The following is a 16,534-nucleotide window of genomic DNA, read 5'->3' as shown; positions in this document are numbered from 1 at the left end:
ATGTTTTTCTGTTACATTGTAATACTGTTTTCGCAATTACTAACTTTTAATGAAGGATAGAATTGCGTGTTTCAGGTACAAACCACTTAAAGTTTCGATTTCAGTGAAATAAGTGCAAACAGAAAATCAAAAGTGATAAAGTGATAAGCGCAAAGTGTTACAGTGTTGCGTTCGAGGGTTCGTCTGTTCGTGCCAGTTGTTCGCCTAGTCTGGGACCTCTTACAAGCTCCCAAGCCCAGGGGAGAAGTAACGTCGAAGGACTTATGGGTTCATCAGGCCTTGATCGACGAACAGACGTTTCCCTCCGTGGTTTCGGGTGTAACCAACTCACGTAGCCGACGTGATCACCCCACCCACACAAAGACGAGAGAGCCCATTTATTCCTCGTCTGCGGAAGAGGTTTCTCGCAGAAACCATGGACCAAATCTTGCAGCTTTTAAGTGCAAGTCGGTCCCTTCCGCGCAAGTCCAACTCCTAGGTGTAGCCATTAGCACTGGGTCAGTTCGGACTTGCTGCAGTACGACAACTGCACACCTCCCAGAGAGGCAAGGTGGTACCGCAACAGGCAGTAACTCCGTCTGTTGCCGCACCAGCTATTTTAGACCCTCAGTCTCAACGGACAGTAGCTCCGTTTGTTGTTGTCTTTCATAGACCCTAGTGGTCTATGCTGCAGACAATGCAGTCTCAGCTTGCGGTTTTGATGCAGGAGTTTCAGGCAGAGAAGGTTAGCACACCTCCTCCTGCGAGCGCTCCTCCACCTCTGCGCAGTCCACCCTGCCAGACGTATGATGTTGAGGCTCCTCCTGCCTCCATGCGTGAGCTGCCGCATTGGGAGTTGCCAGGTACCAGCGCTATGCAGCAACCTCCTCTTACCTCGAGGCAGGAGCCTCTTGCTATGCGGCAACCTCCTCAACCCTTGAGGCAGGAGCCTCATGCGTTGCGGCAACCTCCTCCACCCATGAGGCAGGAGCCTTATGCGTTGCGGCAACCTCCTCCACCCATGAGGCAGCAGCCTCATGCTATGCGGCAACCTCCTCTACCCATGAGGCAGGAGCCTCATGCTATGAGGAGCCTCATGCTATGCGGCATCCTCCTCAACCCATGAGGCAGGAGCCTCATGCTATGCGGCAACCTCCTCTACCCATGAGGCAGGAGCCTCATGCTATGCGGCATCCTCCTCAAACCATGAGGCAGGAGCCTCATGCTATGCGGCATCCTCCTCAACCCATGAGGCAGGAGCCTCATGCTATGAGGAGCCTCATGCTATGCGGCATCCTCCTCAACCCATGAGGCAGGGACCTCATGCTATGAGGAGCCTCATGCTATGCGGCATCCTCCTCAACCCATGAGGCAGGAGCCTCATGCTATGCGGCAACCTCCTCTACCCATGAGGCAGGAGCCTCATGCTATGCGGCATCCTCCTCAACCCATGAGGCAGGAGCCTCATGCTATGCGGCATCCTCCTCAACCCATGAGGCAGGAGCCTCATGCTATGAGGAGCCTCATGCTATGCGGCATCCTCCTCAAACCATGAGGCAGGAGCCTCATGCTATGCGGCAACCGCCTCAACCCATGAGGCAGGAGCCTCATACTATGCGGCATCCTCCTCAACGCATGCGGCATGAGCCTCATCCCTTGCAGCATGAGCCTCATCCCATGCAGCATGAGCCTCATACCATGCAGCATGAGCCTCATCCCATGCAGCATGAGCCTCATCCCATGCAGCATAAGCCGCACGCCATGCAACATGCTCTGCTTACCTTACAGCATGCTCTACATACAGCATGCTCTGCATACCTTACCGCATGCTCCTCAGTCACACATCTTTGGTTGTTGCCAACTCACAAGACTGTCAAGCAGTTTCATAACGTTGCCTTCTGGTCTGCTGCTTTTGCACCAGTGAAACCCTCACTGAGAGAACTTAGCTTTTCTCGGATATGGTTCCTGTAGATGAGAAAGTGCTATTCTCCCTCCTTCTGATATTCCCTTGAGGACTCTGTCATTTGGAGAGGAGCCTTTAGCTGCTTAGCCTCCTATGGACTTTTATTTAAGCATAACATACTTCCAGGGAGGGTAATGGTTCCACTTCAGTCGCTAACCCCGTCTGTTACCACACCTGCTCCCATAGACCTTGAGCTTTGTTGCAAGACATGCAGTCCAAGCTTAGTCCTTGTTAGAGGATTTTTTGTTTACGGAGTCAGTGTGTCACTGGGAAGACGTTCAACAACCAGCAGAAGTGACTTGTTGTGACGCAGTGCGGCAACCTCAGCAACCCGATAAGGAGTTGTCTGTACGACAGACAGTCTAGACAGTTTCGGGTTGTCGCTGTACTTCCTCGCTTCCCCATGGTTGACAGTTCACAGACTGTGCAGCAGTACCATGATCTTGTGTCCGGCTCCGTCAGACGACTGGCTTTTAAGAGCTCCCACAAGTCGTCGCTGTCTGGAGATTCTCAGATGGACTATGGATCTGACCAAGGAACTGGGCCTCCTGGTCAATTTTGAGGAGTCCCAGCTCGTCCCATCCCAGACCATTGTCTACCTGGGTATGGATCTTCAGAGTCGAGCTTTTCGGGCTTTTCCGTCGGCCCCAAGGATCTACCAAGCCCTAGAATGCATCCAGAGCATGCTGAGAAGGAACCGATGCTCAGTCAGGTAGTGGATGAGTCTAACAGGGACACTTTCATCGCTGGCCCTGTTCATCGAGTTAGGGAGACGCCACCTCCGCCCCCTTCAGTATCATCTAGCTGCTCACTGGATAAAGGACATGATGCTAGAGACGGTCTCAGTTCCTGTTTCCGAAGAGAGGAGGTCTACTCTCACGTGGTGAAAGAACAGCTTTCTTCTCAAGGAAGTCTACCTTTGGCTGTTCAGAAACCCGACCGCCGTCTCTTCTCTGACGCACCAGACACGGGCTGGGGTGCGACTTTGGACGGACAGGAATGCTCGGGAACATGGAATCAGGAGCAAAGGACACTTCACATCAATTGCAAGGAGCTGTTGGCGGTTCATCTGGCCTTGATAAACTTCAAGTCCCTCCAGCTTAACAAGGTGGTGGAGGTGGACTCTGACAACACTGCACAGCCTTGGCTTACATCTCCAAGCAGGGAGGGACTCATTCGTGGAAGTTGTTCTAGATCGCAAGGGACCTCCTCATCTGGTCAAAGGATCGAAAGCTCACGCTGGTAACGAGGTTCATTCAAAGGCAGAGTAATGTCATGGCAGATCGCCTCAGCCGGAAGGGTCAGGTCATCCCCACAGAGTGGACCCTTCACAAGAATGTTTGCAGCAGACTTTGGGCCCTGTGGGGTCAGCCAACCATAGATCTGTTCGCTACCTCGATAACCTAGAGGCTCTCGTTGTATTGTTCTCCGATTCCAGACCCAGCAGCAGTTCACGTGGATGCTTTTCTGCTGGATTGGTTCCATCTCGACCTGTATGCATTCCCGCCGTTCAAGTTTGTCAACAGGGTACTTCAGAAGTTCGCCTCTCGCAAAGGGACACGGCTGACGTTGGTTGGCTCCGCTCTGGCCCGCGAGAGAATGGTTCATAGAGGTACTGCAGTGGCTGGTCGACATTCCCAGGACTCTTCCTCTAGGAGTGGACCTTCTACGTCTACCTCACGTAAAGAAGGTACACCCAAACCTCCACGCTCTTCGTCTGACTGCCTTCAGACTTTCGAAAGACTCTCAAGAGCTAGGGGCTTTTCGAAGGAGGCAGCCAGAGCGATTGCCAGAGCAAGGAGGACATCCACTCTCAGAGTCTATCAGTCTAAAGGGGAAGTCTTCCGAAGCTGGTACAAGGCCAATGCAGTTTCCTCAACCAGTACCACTGTAACCCAGATTGCTGACTTCCTGTTACATCTAAGGAACGTAAGATCCCTTTCAGCTCCTACGATCAAGGGTTACAGAAGTATGTTGGCAGCGGTTTTCCGCCACAGAGGCTTGGATCTTTCCACCAACAAAGATCTACAGGACCTCCTTAGGTCTTTTGAGACCTCAAAGGAATGTCGGTTGTCCACTCCAGGCTGGAATCTAGACGTGGTCCTAAGGTTCCTTATGTCATCAAGATTTGAACCTCTCCAATCAGCCTCTTTTAAGGACCTCACATTAAAAACTCTTTTCCTCGTGTGCTTGACAACAGCTAAAAGAGTAAGTGAGATCCACGCCTTCAGCAGGAACATAGTTTTCACATCTGAAACAGCTACATGTTCCTTGCAGCTCGGTTTTTTGCTAAAACGAGCTTCCTTCACGTCCTTGGCCTAAGTCGTTCGAGATCCCAAGCCTGTCCAACTTGGTGGGGAACGAACTGGAGAGAGTACTTTGCCCAGTTAGAGCTCTTAGGTACTATCTAAAAAGGTCATAACCTTTACGAGGACAATCAGAAGCCTTATGGTGTGCTATCAAGAAGCCTTCTCTTCCAAGGTCTAAGAACTCAGTTTCTTACTAATTCAGGCTCCTGATTAGGGAAGCACATTCTCATCTGAAGGAAGAAGACCTTGCTTTGCTGAAGGTAAGGACACATGAAGTGAGAGCTGTGGCTACTTCAGTGGCCTTCAAACAGAACCGTTCTCTGCAGAGTGTTATGGATGCAACCTATTGGAGAAGCAAGTCAGTGTTCGCATCATTCTATCTCAAAGATGTCCAGTCTCTTTACGAGAACTGCTACACCCTGGGACCATTCGTAGCAACGAATGCAGTAGTAGGCGGGGGCTCAGCCACTACATTCCCATAATCCCATAACCTTTTTAACCTTTCTCTTGAATACTTTTTATGGGTTGTACGGTTGGCTAAGAAGCCTTCCACATCCTTGTTGATTTGGCGGGTGGTCAATTCTTTCTTGAGAAGCGCCGAGGTTAAAGGTTGTGATGAGGTCCTTTAGTATGGGTTGCAGCCCTTTATACTTCAGCACCTAAGAGTCGTTCAGCATCCTAAGAGGACCGCTACGCTCAGTAAGGAAGACGTACTTAATAAAGGCAGAGTAATGGTTCAAGTCGTCTTCCTTACCAGGTACTTATTTATTTTATGTTATTTTTGAATAACTAATAAAATAAAATACGGGATACTTAGCTTCTTTGTTAACATGTATGCTGGTCTCCACCCACCACCCTGGGTGTGAATCAGCTACATGATTATCGGGTAAGATTAATATTGAAAAATGTTATTTTCATTAGTAAAATAAATTTTTGAATATACTTACCCGATAATCATGATTTAATTGACCCACCCTTCCTCCCCATAGAGAACCAGTGGACCGAGGAAAAAATTGAGGTGGTGTTGACAAGAAGTACTGGAGTACCTGACCACAGATGGCGCTGTTGTGTACACCCCCACCTGTATAGCGATCGCTGGCGTATCCCGACCGTAGATTTCTGTCGGCAACAGAGTTGACAGCTACATGATTATCGGGTAAGTGTATTCAAAAATTTATTTTACTAATGAAAATAACATTTTTATTTAGATCATAAATATAGTCTCATATATAGATTAAGATTGCATTTCAATATGTAGTATAATATTGAAATTAAAACTTATATGTACTAATACAGAAGTAAAATAAGCTAAATTATTTGCACAGGTACCAATGAATCTTTTCCTCATGTTTATGGCTGGAAACAGCATCAGCATATTCCCGATAATGATGGTAGGCATGATGCTCTTAAGACCAATTAAGGCACTTTGGGCAACAAACACAACCTTCAAATCCATTGAAGGCACACACGCTGCATTTCAAGTAAGTGTTTCTAAGATAAGAAATGTATTTGTATTACTTTTTATTTTTGTTCTGGCACTAAATACAAACCTTACGCTCTATACGTAGGAGTATTATTTTGGTGCTAGCTGAAAACCAGCCGTTATATATTTTGCGAGGTGTAACTACCCTCCACTAGTTAGCACATAGGGGTAGTGGTGGTAACTCACACCAACACTAGTAAACAAATGTGACTTTATTGTGGCTCGGTGGAGTACAGACATATTGCTCCTCCTCTAAAACCCTAAAGTAAAGATTTCTAATTATTGAACTGGCCTAGAAGCAAAAAAATTTCCTTTTCGTTCTTTTTCAGGTTTGACTGCCCGTGGGATTCTTAGGAATGGGGGTTTGTCCTAGTAATGAAGGGCGGCATTGCGGCACCTTCATGTCAGCTGAGGAGACGGATCCTCACGGTCTCTGCCCTCTGTGTTGGGATCATTCTTCCCCACAGAAGGCTACTTGTCAAGTGTGTCAGGAGAGATTGCCCTTCCAGTGGTTGAGGTTTAGTAGGCCACAGAAGAAGGTGAGGGGGGATCCTTTACTTTCGAGGTCAGCCTCGAAGGGGTAGAAATCTCGCCATATTTTCCGTTGTCTCGACCTCTTCATGATGACTGCTCGTTCGCTTTCCCGGGAAGTTGAACGAGTACAAGTGGCACTCGTGGGACTCCGGGACAACTTTGTGGGTCAGGGGCGTCCGTTGCTTCCCACTAACGCAGGGGAGTCTCTTTCTGATGAAGCAGTTTATTTTCTGTGCCCTTCCTTGGTGCTCATTTGTTCCCCATCTGAGGAAAGTTTGCGGAAGGTCTTGTTTTTTGGCATACAGTACAACGGGAGCAGACATCCTCCCCAGGGATTGATTCTGATCTTCCCCCACGAGACTCTGTAGGTCGAGGACCGAAAGAGTCTTGTGCCCGTTCAGATGTCTTGGCCTCGGCTTCTGTTTGCCCCGAAGGTTGCTTTGCTTCAGCAGGCGGGTGTGAGCAGTTGCTGACACTTACTCTGTATAGTGACTTGTTGGGGGACCCCTTCGGGGGGAACCCAGGTACTAGCTTAGGCTATGTCTCAGGGGTGGTTCATGGAGTTGATTTTTTTGCTAAGTTCACTCAGCCGAAAGGGAGAAGTAGTGAGCTGTCCGGAGGTCCACCTCCAGATATTGGACAACCTTATCTTACAAGAGAGAGTGGTTCTCCACCAGGTGTTTGGCGAGTATTCCTTACGAGGGAAAGATCCCCTTCATCAACTTCTGTTCAGCGAGCTTATTGCTCATGATGAGATTTGCCGTTGGGCAAAAGGGGTTGATCAGGTGTCCTGTAGGTATCAGGAGTATCTGAAGAACAAGGTATCTACCAGCCAACACCCAGTCTGGGAGAGGCTGGGGTTGATTCTGATTATGCCAAAGAGAAGAAAAAGGAATCGGGGCAAGCGCACTCTTATCGGGGATAACGTGCATCCTCGTACGAGTAGAGGATCGAGGTCTCCGAGGGAGGGAGATCACTCTCATAGACAACTACAGTACAGGGTTTTACCTATACTGTACTATAACATTCTGAACAATGATCCTTCTTGTCTGCCATTAGATCGCAGATGACCTTGGCTCAGGGCATGACTGTGGAGAAGTTGGCGGCACTGCAAGTGACGTTTTCGGTGGCAGATGTAGCCAACATGGAGAGTAATGCGAAGGCGACTTTGCAAGCCTCATGGATTGACTACTGGTCAGGCTTACTTGGACATCTGACCAACAATGAAGACCTGTCAGACCTTGATAAACAGAGGGTGTTTTAAGCCTTCATACACAAACAGTTTTAACTGACAGGTCATCTAACTGGACAGTCTTACTGGACATCGAGTGTCCACACACTATTCAGTTCTGCTATCCATTTAACCTCAATTGATACTCAGCCAGCACCATGACAACATCTCTTCCTCCCCAGCACATATGGAGACTGGGCTTCTCTGCTGCTGCTTATGTTTACGAATGATAGGAAACCCTGCTCACAAGACAGCCTGGTAAACTTTGTTAGCTTCTGGTTATGTTTACGAACAGTTGCAAGCCATATAGGATACCCGCCCACAAGGCGGCCTGGCAAACTTTGTTAGCTTCTGCTTATGTTTAAGAACAATAGCAAGCCCTACCTTTAATAATGACTTAGGGCTGATCGCTACGCTAGCGGCATGTACTATCGTGTGTGCACGAACATGTTAATGCTACAGCTAGTCGATGATTAATTTCTTTGAGCAATAATGTTGCGATTCGTTGCACACACTTTTTTCCCGCAAGCAGCCTCAGGCTCGTTTGTGGACACTTACCCAGGCAAGAAGTTACGCTTGTGCAACTGTATGCAGGCAAACAATGTTTCCTACCGAAAAGGAATATGTGCCATCATACAATTAGAACTCCCTTCTAATAGATCATTAGTTTTGATGGTTGTATTCCTTACGGGACGTCAGGTTAAGCATTACCCTCCTACCTTCCCGTAACCATACATAGGTAGTCTACACTTGAGTAGACGCTGCCTTCATTTCAGGCAGTTCCTTCCTAACTCTCGAATCGGCTTTCTTAGTACAGTCAGACCTCGTTAATTGCGGTGTCTTACTTCACGGCTTCGGTTTTTCGCGGTCAAGGAAAAAAGAAAGTTGTTTACCCAACATTAAGAATTTGATTTTTAATAGTTGGCAATAGCATTGGGATGGCCAAGAACAATGCAATACCTATTAAATAAAAATTCTCAGAAATTGCAATGAAATTCTAGCTGGGCGATGATTTCAAATAGCCCGTGCTCCTTTACACTGGAAGCACTGCGCACCACTATCCTAGCTCTTTCTGTACAGTGTGTATCCATTTACTGTGGTAAAAAATTACAGGTATATTTAAAATAAACTGGATTTTGATTAAACTGGTGTTTCACTTATTTGTATCCAATAATAATGAATGTAATATTCACATTTTAGTATTGTATTTATAATTAAAAACATAATGAATTATAATATCATGCATTGTTTACATTCAAATCAGCTGATCAAATCTGTGAAGTTTGTCGTCAGCCTGTATTCACTTTCACGGTATTATCCCACTGATATGACCATTCACTTTCACAGAATTACCTCACTGATATAACATATCATGCATATTAGTATGATATGTCCTTCACTTATTATTATTATATCCTTAATCCTTTTCCCAAATCCCTTTCGTACATTTACTTTGCTCTCCCACACACATCTACAACGTATCTTTCCAACTCTTTTGATTCTCTTTATTTTTTGCAATTTCATTCATCTTCTCTTTTCTAGCATTCATTCGTCATTTTCAGCTTATCAACCATTCTAAACCCCTTTCTTATCCCTCATTCCATGTATTCCCATTCCTATTTTTTATAAGTTCTTCTCGCATTTCCCAAATTCATTGATTTCGCTAATTTATTTGAGTTAGCATAGATTTGGCGGAGGAAATGTGCACGGAGAAGGAACTAGTCTACCGCAAGGCCCGGGCAATCTGAAAGCACTCACGCACGCTACCGCTTCCCCCTTTGTCTTGTTTCTTTGTCGTATTGTTTTGTCCTTCTCTCTGCCTGGTGTTTCACTTAACTGTATCCAATAAACAGATTTTGAAGCAAAGAGAAAAATGTATTTTTGGGTGAGATAGCCATGTCGTCTTGATGGAAGGTTCCTTTAGGCAGCTTTCTAAGGGATATTTAGCTACAGTGTTACTCCCAGAGAATTGACCATAGGTCTCCAGAATTCTAACTCCTGGCGTGATCCTTAAGAAAATTCTTAAGGATATCGCATGATATCAGGGGACGTATTTCTTGATACGACACATGGCAATCTTCACCCCAAATAGAGTTTTCGCTCTGAGGGGAAGAGTGGCGAAAATGAAGGGGGACCATCATCAAGGTTACCCGGTGGATCCCCTTCCCGTACTACTACAGCGCCCAACATGGCGACCCATTCCTTGTTGCAATTAAGCATGGATGGCTACAGATAGAGTAGTTTCGGGTGGGAATTGTTATGTATGTATATACCTTTTCTTAGAAAAGGAGGGCGGGTCCATCAGGACGACATGGCTATCTCACCCAAAAATAGATTTTTCGCTTTGCTTCAAAATCTGTTTTTCTGGGCTCAGCCATGTCGTCCTGATGGAAACTTACCAGAGAATTATTTGAAAGTACTATATCTGTGGGTTTGTATAAGTGCCTTAACCTTGAGTCAGCTTCTATATGGTCACCCAGACCACATAAATATATAACGGTACCATTATTCGTCATATCCGCTAAGCTTGGAACAATCTTAGGGCTTCCTGCCCCCTGCAGGGAAACTATCAACTCTGACCATAGAAGCGAAAAGGTTTGTATATATGTCGGAACAAATGTAATTAACTTACCATAATTATGTTCACACATATAGGCACCTTCAAGTGATTACCTTATTTTTAGGAAAAATAAGTAAGAAACTCTGGCTAGTTTTATTCAGCTACTTATTGGGGCGAATAAGACGCAAATACATTTTTTTATATTTATTTGTATAGACAACATAAATATAACAACGAATGTATTAAAATAGAATCTTATCCATTACAGCCAACATTCTAAAGGTACATATATATTTATCACCTGTAAGGGAAGAAATATATTAAAACATTGCCACTCGAAATCATTGTAAAATTATTAAGATAATTTCACTGTAAATGTTGGATGAGTTTCAACACTGCGTACGAGTGTACACATGGCACTGGTGTTATTGGTTTGATTCTACACCTATAAAGAACAGTCCCAGGGGCACCAGGGTGACCCTTAATAAAAGGTATCACACTGAAAGGTGTTAACACCTTTTCACCCAAACTGTAAAAGTCCCAAACAGTTCACTGTTCATCGCAGCACTAGACGACAGGTTTTATAACACTACCTGCCGCCACCACAAAGTGTTTCAGCTGATGCACTTGCTTCGCATAATGTTTATAGAAGACTCTAGAGGATTTCCAACCAGTGTATGAGCGGAGTCTATCAAAGTCCATATACTGAAAAAAGTTCAACGAGGAAGCAATCTTTCTCGGATCATGACCTGCGGGTGTACTGTCAGGATCCCGCTCTGCAAATGAAGTAAGTGACCTTCGCCCTCAGTTGCTTCAGGGATAAGTTTAATCCTAAGGTTTCGCCTATGAAGAGCAGTCCTCCCTTGAAGTCTGAAGTTCTTCGAAGATAGACCTTTAGACACACTACTGGACATAGAGAGACATCTTCCTTCAGAGGGATGATTCTCCAGGGACCCCACCTCTTGGTGGGTAGCTCGTTTTTGACGAGAAAGGTAGGATCGGGAAAAAGATTCAGTTCTCCCACTTCTGCAAACTGAATATGGCCTCGTCTTTGGATAGGGCTACTATTTCAATAACTGTACCCCCTGAGGCTATAGCGAACAAAAATATCACTTTTTGTGTTAGATCCTTTAGAGAGCAATCTTCATTGTTCAAGTTCAAAGCATAGTGCAAGACTTTGTCCAAAGACCATGAAATGGGCTTCGAAGGGGCTGCTGGTTTAAGTCTAGCGCATGCCTTCGGAATCTTGTTGAAGATTTCATTCGACATGTCCACCTGGAAGGCGTATAGAAGAGGTCTAGTCAAAGCTGACTTACACGTAGTTATCGTGGTGGAAGCCAAGCCTTGTTCATGAAGGTGGATGAAGAAGGACAGGCAGAAGTCTATCGAGATTTCCGTCGGCTTCTTTGCTTTAACAAAAGCGACCCATTTCTTCCAAGATGATTCATATTGTCTTCTGGTTGATTTTGACTTGTATTCTTCTAGGAAGTCTATACTGCCTTTCGAGATCCCAAATCTTTTCTTGACTGCTAAGGTGAGAAAATCATGAGATGAAGGCTTTAGGTTCTCTGTGATGAAGCGAAGACAGTCGACTTCTGAACCAGTTGGGATAGAACTGGGTTCGGTAGAGGAAACAGCCTCAACTTCAGTTCTATCACCAGAGGGAACCAATTGCTCTTGGGCCACTTGGGGGCCACCACTGCTGCTGTTCCCTTGAAGGATCTCAGCTTGTTTAGGACCTTCATCAGGAGATTTGTTGGGAACAGGTAGATGTGAGTCCATTTGTTCCAATTGAGGGACATGGTGTCTGTCGCTTCTGCCCGAGGGTCCTCGTGTGGGGCTACCTATCGAGGTAGTTTCTTGTTGTCGCTCGTTGCGAAGAGGTCGATCTGCAGTTCTGGGACTTTTTCCAGGATGAAGGAGAAAGCAGCATCCTGGGTTCTCTGCATAGCTGACCTCAAACTACTGCGGGTAAACCATGCCTCCTTGTGCTCCTAGTATTAAGACTAGTACTGTTACATCCCCATACCCTGACAAGGTGGTATTGGGAAAGTCCTAGGCTACAACTTTCCATCTAAAGAACTTCAGAACAACTTCCTAGGACGAGTCACACTTCTTCATACCTTCACACACAGCTTGCGTAGGCCGCAGGCCTTGCATAGCAAGGTTCTAGCGAGGTACAGGGACTCCTTATTTCTTGGGTGCTTACTCAAATAACGAGCCCTCAGGCAAAGCCAAAAAGCCAGACTGGCAGGGATGTCTACCCTTCCTAATGGGTGAGTCACCCCTATTAAATAGCGTGGTTTGTATTCCAGTTACGGAACAAATGACAAATTCGTAGATAATTTGTATTTTTCCTAACTATACAAACCTTAGCTATTTAATCAAACTTGCCCGCCAGCCCTATCCCCCTTGAAGTCCTACCTCCAAGCAAAGTGAGCTCAAGCACAGGTGTGTGTGTAAGGGGGGTGGGGGGGGGTAGCAAGCTACCCTCCCCTACCCCCGCTAACTAGCGGTGTGGGTAGTAAACCCTCGTTAAATTTTAATGGCTCGTCATTTCAGCTGCGCCGAAAGTAATACCCCTATTAAATAGCTAAGATTTGTATAGTTAGAAAAAATACAAATTATCTACGAATTTGTCATGTTGGAACAGATGACAATTTTTATGAAAATTGTATTTTTCTTAACATACTTTCCACAAACCACTTTTGGTTTTCTGCAGCCCATTCTTCCCCACGATAGTCCCTCTTGGTAGCAGTGGAGATCTGAAATTTGTGAAGGGTGGAATAGAGACCTTTGACCTGGGTAGGTTCTTCCAGGGAGCTGCTTCTTAGTGCATTATGGGTAAACAGATGAGGTCGAGGTCGCGCTCTCCGAGAGGGGGGATTAGGCCTATTAGGGCAAAATTCCTGGTCGCGGGAGCTAGCTAGGCTTCAGGTGTCCTAGAGAGTGGTTCATGGTAAATACAGTACTGTATGTTATGAAAATACAATTTTTATAGAAATTGTCATTTTTCCTAGCAATACAAACCTGGAGCTCTTTACATATACTAACCCTCTAGCACCTACCCCCGTAAAGTCCTGCCGCAATTACAAAAGTGACTGTTAGTTACACCCCGACAAAAAAGCTTTTTGGCTGGTTTCAGCATTGCCAAAATAATACTCCACAGTAAAGAGCTCCAGGTTTGTAGTGCTAGGAAAAATACATATTACTTCCAAATTTTTTGTGTGTTTTGTATACCTAGTTTTTATATTCTCAAATATCTGTACGTGCAGTACATTTCTTGAGTCAATATCATAAAAGGATATACTGTAAAAGTGGACATGATGATGAAAGGCTAATTTCTGGATGAGCTCCCTTCTGCACATACAGTACAATACTTGTATCCATCCTTTTCCTAGTTTTCTTTTTATTTTCTCTATTTGTTGATGCAAATTTTGACCTGTGGTTGTATGGATTGATGAAAACAAGCTTATTAAAGGTTGTAAGCCACTACCTGATCCTCACATTTTCATAGAATCTGTCAACTCCGTCCATTTTTGTTGTTAATCTTTGTCATTTTTTACCCTTTTTCTGTGTTGTTATTTTGTATGATCAAAAATTGTTTTACACATTGCTATTCTTTGTTCATTGTAATTCTGTTTTATATTTCTGCTTTGCTTTCCCATATATGATTTAATTCATGATTTATAGATTTTGGTTAACTTCATATTTTACGTATATCAATAAAGAACAGTAAATACCTTCATAATGTATACATAATGATTTGATTGTGACAAGTGTTAGGTATTTATCATCAGTATTTGAATAAGATTTATTTTTAATATGTAGGGGGGCCATTTGAGGTTTATTGTGACATTACACTGCTTTGAAATAGGCTATAAATGAACCTGTAAATCATTGCTGGAAGCATATGCCTAGTCCATGCATAACCAAGCCTTCTTTTATGCTTACATTTCAGAAACTTGTGTACTTGCTGGGAAATCTTGCAAATGTTGGATTAGCATTGTATAAATGCCACAGTATGGGGATTCTTCCAACTCATGCCTCAGATTGGTTAGCCTTCCAGGAACCTGCTGTTCAGATGGAGTACTCTTATGGTGGGATGACTCTGCTTTAGGTCATATCAACAATGGTGCATGCAGTGGTATAGTCTAATTTATTCAGACGTAGCAAAGGTGCAAAAGTTGCATTTTGGAATGTAAATGTTTAATATTTATTGTAAACTTTGAAAAATAAAGAAAAAGAGTGGGCTTTGCAGAAAATCAAAGTAACCATTGTCACTATAGTGAAACCCCCGCCCATGGATGTTTATTATTCCTTTACTGAAACTGTATTTGTAGCATTCCAGGTTCATTCATTACCTGGGGGTAAAATGCATTTCAATGACTTTACTACAGCCTAAAAGCTCTAAAATGAATTTCAAAAGTTTTTTGAAAAGATCAAAATGCAAGGATACATTCCTTGTGATTCCTTATTTTCTGAAAGTTATAGGTGCATGGGGTCTTGTTGAGTATTCATTTTGTAAGCAAAATTTAGGAAAGGCATTGATTTGAGGTATAAAACTAAATTTCAGTAAAGTATGTATTTATACAGTACATTAAAGTATAACAATTGCTACTCATTTATTGAAGCTTCAGAAAATTAGGCCTTGGTCTTAATGATTTTTGGTAGTCCATATGATATTAAGGGTTTTTATCGAGAGCTTCAATAAACTTTTGTTCTTCTAGCACTGGTGAATCAGAATAATTATTATTTCATAGCCTAATATTCCAATGAGGCTGCAAAGTAGATTGTACAGTACTTAGATTAATTGCAATGGAATGTAATGTGTAGGTTAGTTTTAATACGAGTTTGTAAAAACATTTTGTAAATCTAAATGGAGTTTATGTGCAGATTTTAAAGTTTCAATAATTGTAAAGCATTTTAATTGTGCTAGTAATATTTGTTGTCCTATAGTAATTGTATTAGATAAGAAATATAATGTTAGAAAACAAATTTAATCCATCATCAACCCCTCTAGCTATCACCTATTGATGATTTACTTGGTGCAACTGATATTTCTAAATTGAAATGTTGAAAATATACCAGTAATTGGGATATTCTATATGAAAATAAAATTTTCATATAAAATTAATAATAATACTTACCTGGATAATGTAGCTTGCCTTGAATCTTCAAAACGCCTCCCAATTTTTAACCACATTGGCAACCCTGCTACCTACCACTCTGACTGAACCTGCTGTCCACTCACTTTGAAAATCAGTTTTGCCCAAACAGATGTGAGGAAGGCTTGGTGGGACTAGCTAACTTATCCTGGTAAATATTAACATTAATTTGTTCCGACACTAAATACAAATCTTTAAGCTATTTATAGGGATTATACTTATGGTGAAGCTAGGAAACTAGCCTTAGTACTTTTAGCGAGGTGTAACTATCCTACTGCTAATTAGCGGATTAGCAGGCTACCCCGCTCTCACACACACACTAGTGTTGTCTCGTCAGTGTTGTCATAATGCAGAATTTTCGAGGGTTATGCAGAATAAAAAATGGAGGAATGAAGGTTGATCCTCATCTTCATTTGTACAGAAAAAAATTGCCACTTTCAAGATACTCAATTTTTCTTAAATTATTTCATTTTAATTATATTGCAAGTATTATTCTAAGCTTGCAAATTTTAAAAAAATATGTAAAATTATATAAAATGCTATCTATTATTACCTACTTTTCTGTAGTAAACATCAAATGCAATCTTACTTTTTGCTGCCCTAGGAAGGGTCCACGTAATTGCTTCATGAGTAGAGAGAAAGCCCTTGCTAGACCTGTCATTTCTGTTAATGCTAAAGCAAGAGACTACATTTAATGTAGGTCCTATTACCTGGTACATGTAATTGTATACTGGTATAGTCTCATTTGTGGATTGATTCTGGATATTTGAATACATAATGCTAATTAGCGGATTAGCAGGCTACCCCGCTCTCACACACACACTAGTGTTGTCTCGTCAGTGTTGTCATAATGCAGAATTTTCGAGGGTTATGCAGAATAAAAAATGGAGGAATGAAGGTTGATCCTCATCTTCATTTGTACAGAAAAAAATTGCCACTTTCAAGATACTCAATTTTTCTTAAATTATTTCATTTTAATTATATTGCAAGTATTATTCTAAGCTTGCAAATTTTAAAAAAATATGTAAAATTATATAAAATGCTATCTATTATTACCTACTTTTCTGTAGTAAACATCAAATGCAATCTTACTTTTTGCTGCCCTAGGAAGGGTCCACGTAATTGCTTCATGAGTAGAGAGAAAGCCCTTGCTAGACCTGTCATTTCTGTTAATGCTAAAGCAAGAGACTACATTTAATGTAGGTCCTATTACCTGGTACATGTAATTGTATACTGGTATAGTCTCATTTGTGGATTGATTCTGGATATTTGAATACATAATTTTTCAATATCAAACTTACCCGATG

At 43.1% G+C, this 16,534-nt stretch overlaps 1 protein-coding gene across 1 annotated transcript in view; it reads left to right on the top strand.

The window, feature by feature from the left end:
• The window catches only part of EMC4 (ER membrane protein complex subunit 4), a 91,022-nt gene extending 75,965 nt beyond the window's left edge, over positions 1-15,057 (top strand). Inside the window, exons 3-4 of the mRNA XM_068383229.1 lie at positions 5,577-5,732; positions 14,021-15,057. Of these exons, the coding sequence (XP_068239330.1) occupies positions 5,577-5,732; positions 14,021-14,179 (315 nt within the window). The 3' untranslated portion in view covers positions 14,180-15,057. The remainder of the gene's footprint in view (positions 1-5,576; positions 5,733-14,020) is intronic.
• The last annotated feature ends 1,477 nt before the right edge of the window (positions 15,058-16,534 follow it).

Source organism: Palaemon carinicauda, chromosome 11 (genome assembly GCF_036898095.1).
Source record: "Palaemon carinicauda isolate YSFRI2023 chromosome 11, ASM3689809v2, whole genome shotgun sequence".
Taxonomy (NCBI): domain Eukaryota; kingdom Metazoa; phylum Arthropoda; class Malacostraca; order Decapoda; family Palaemonidae; genus Palaemon; species Palaemon carinicauda.
The sequence above is the reverse complement of the archived record's forward strand: the minus strand, read 5'-3'. Positions and strand labels throughout refer to the sequence as shown.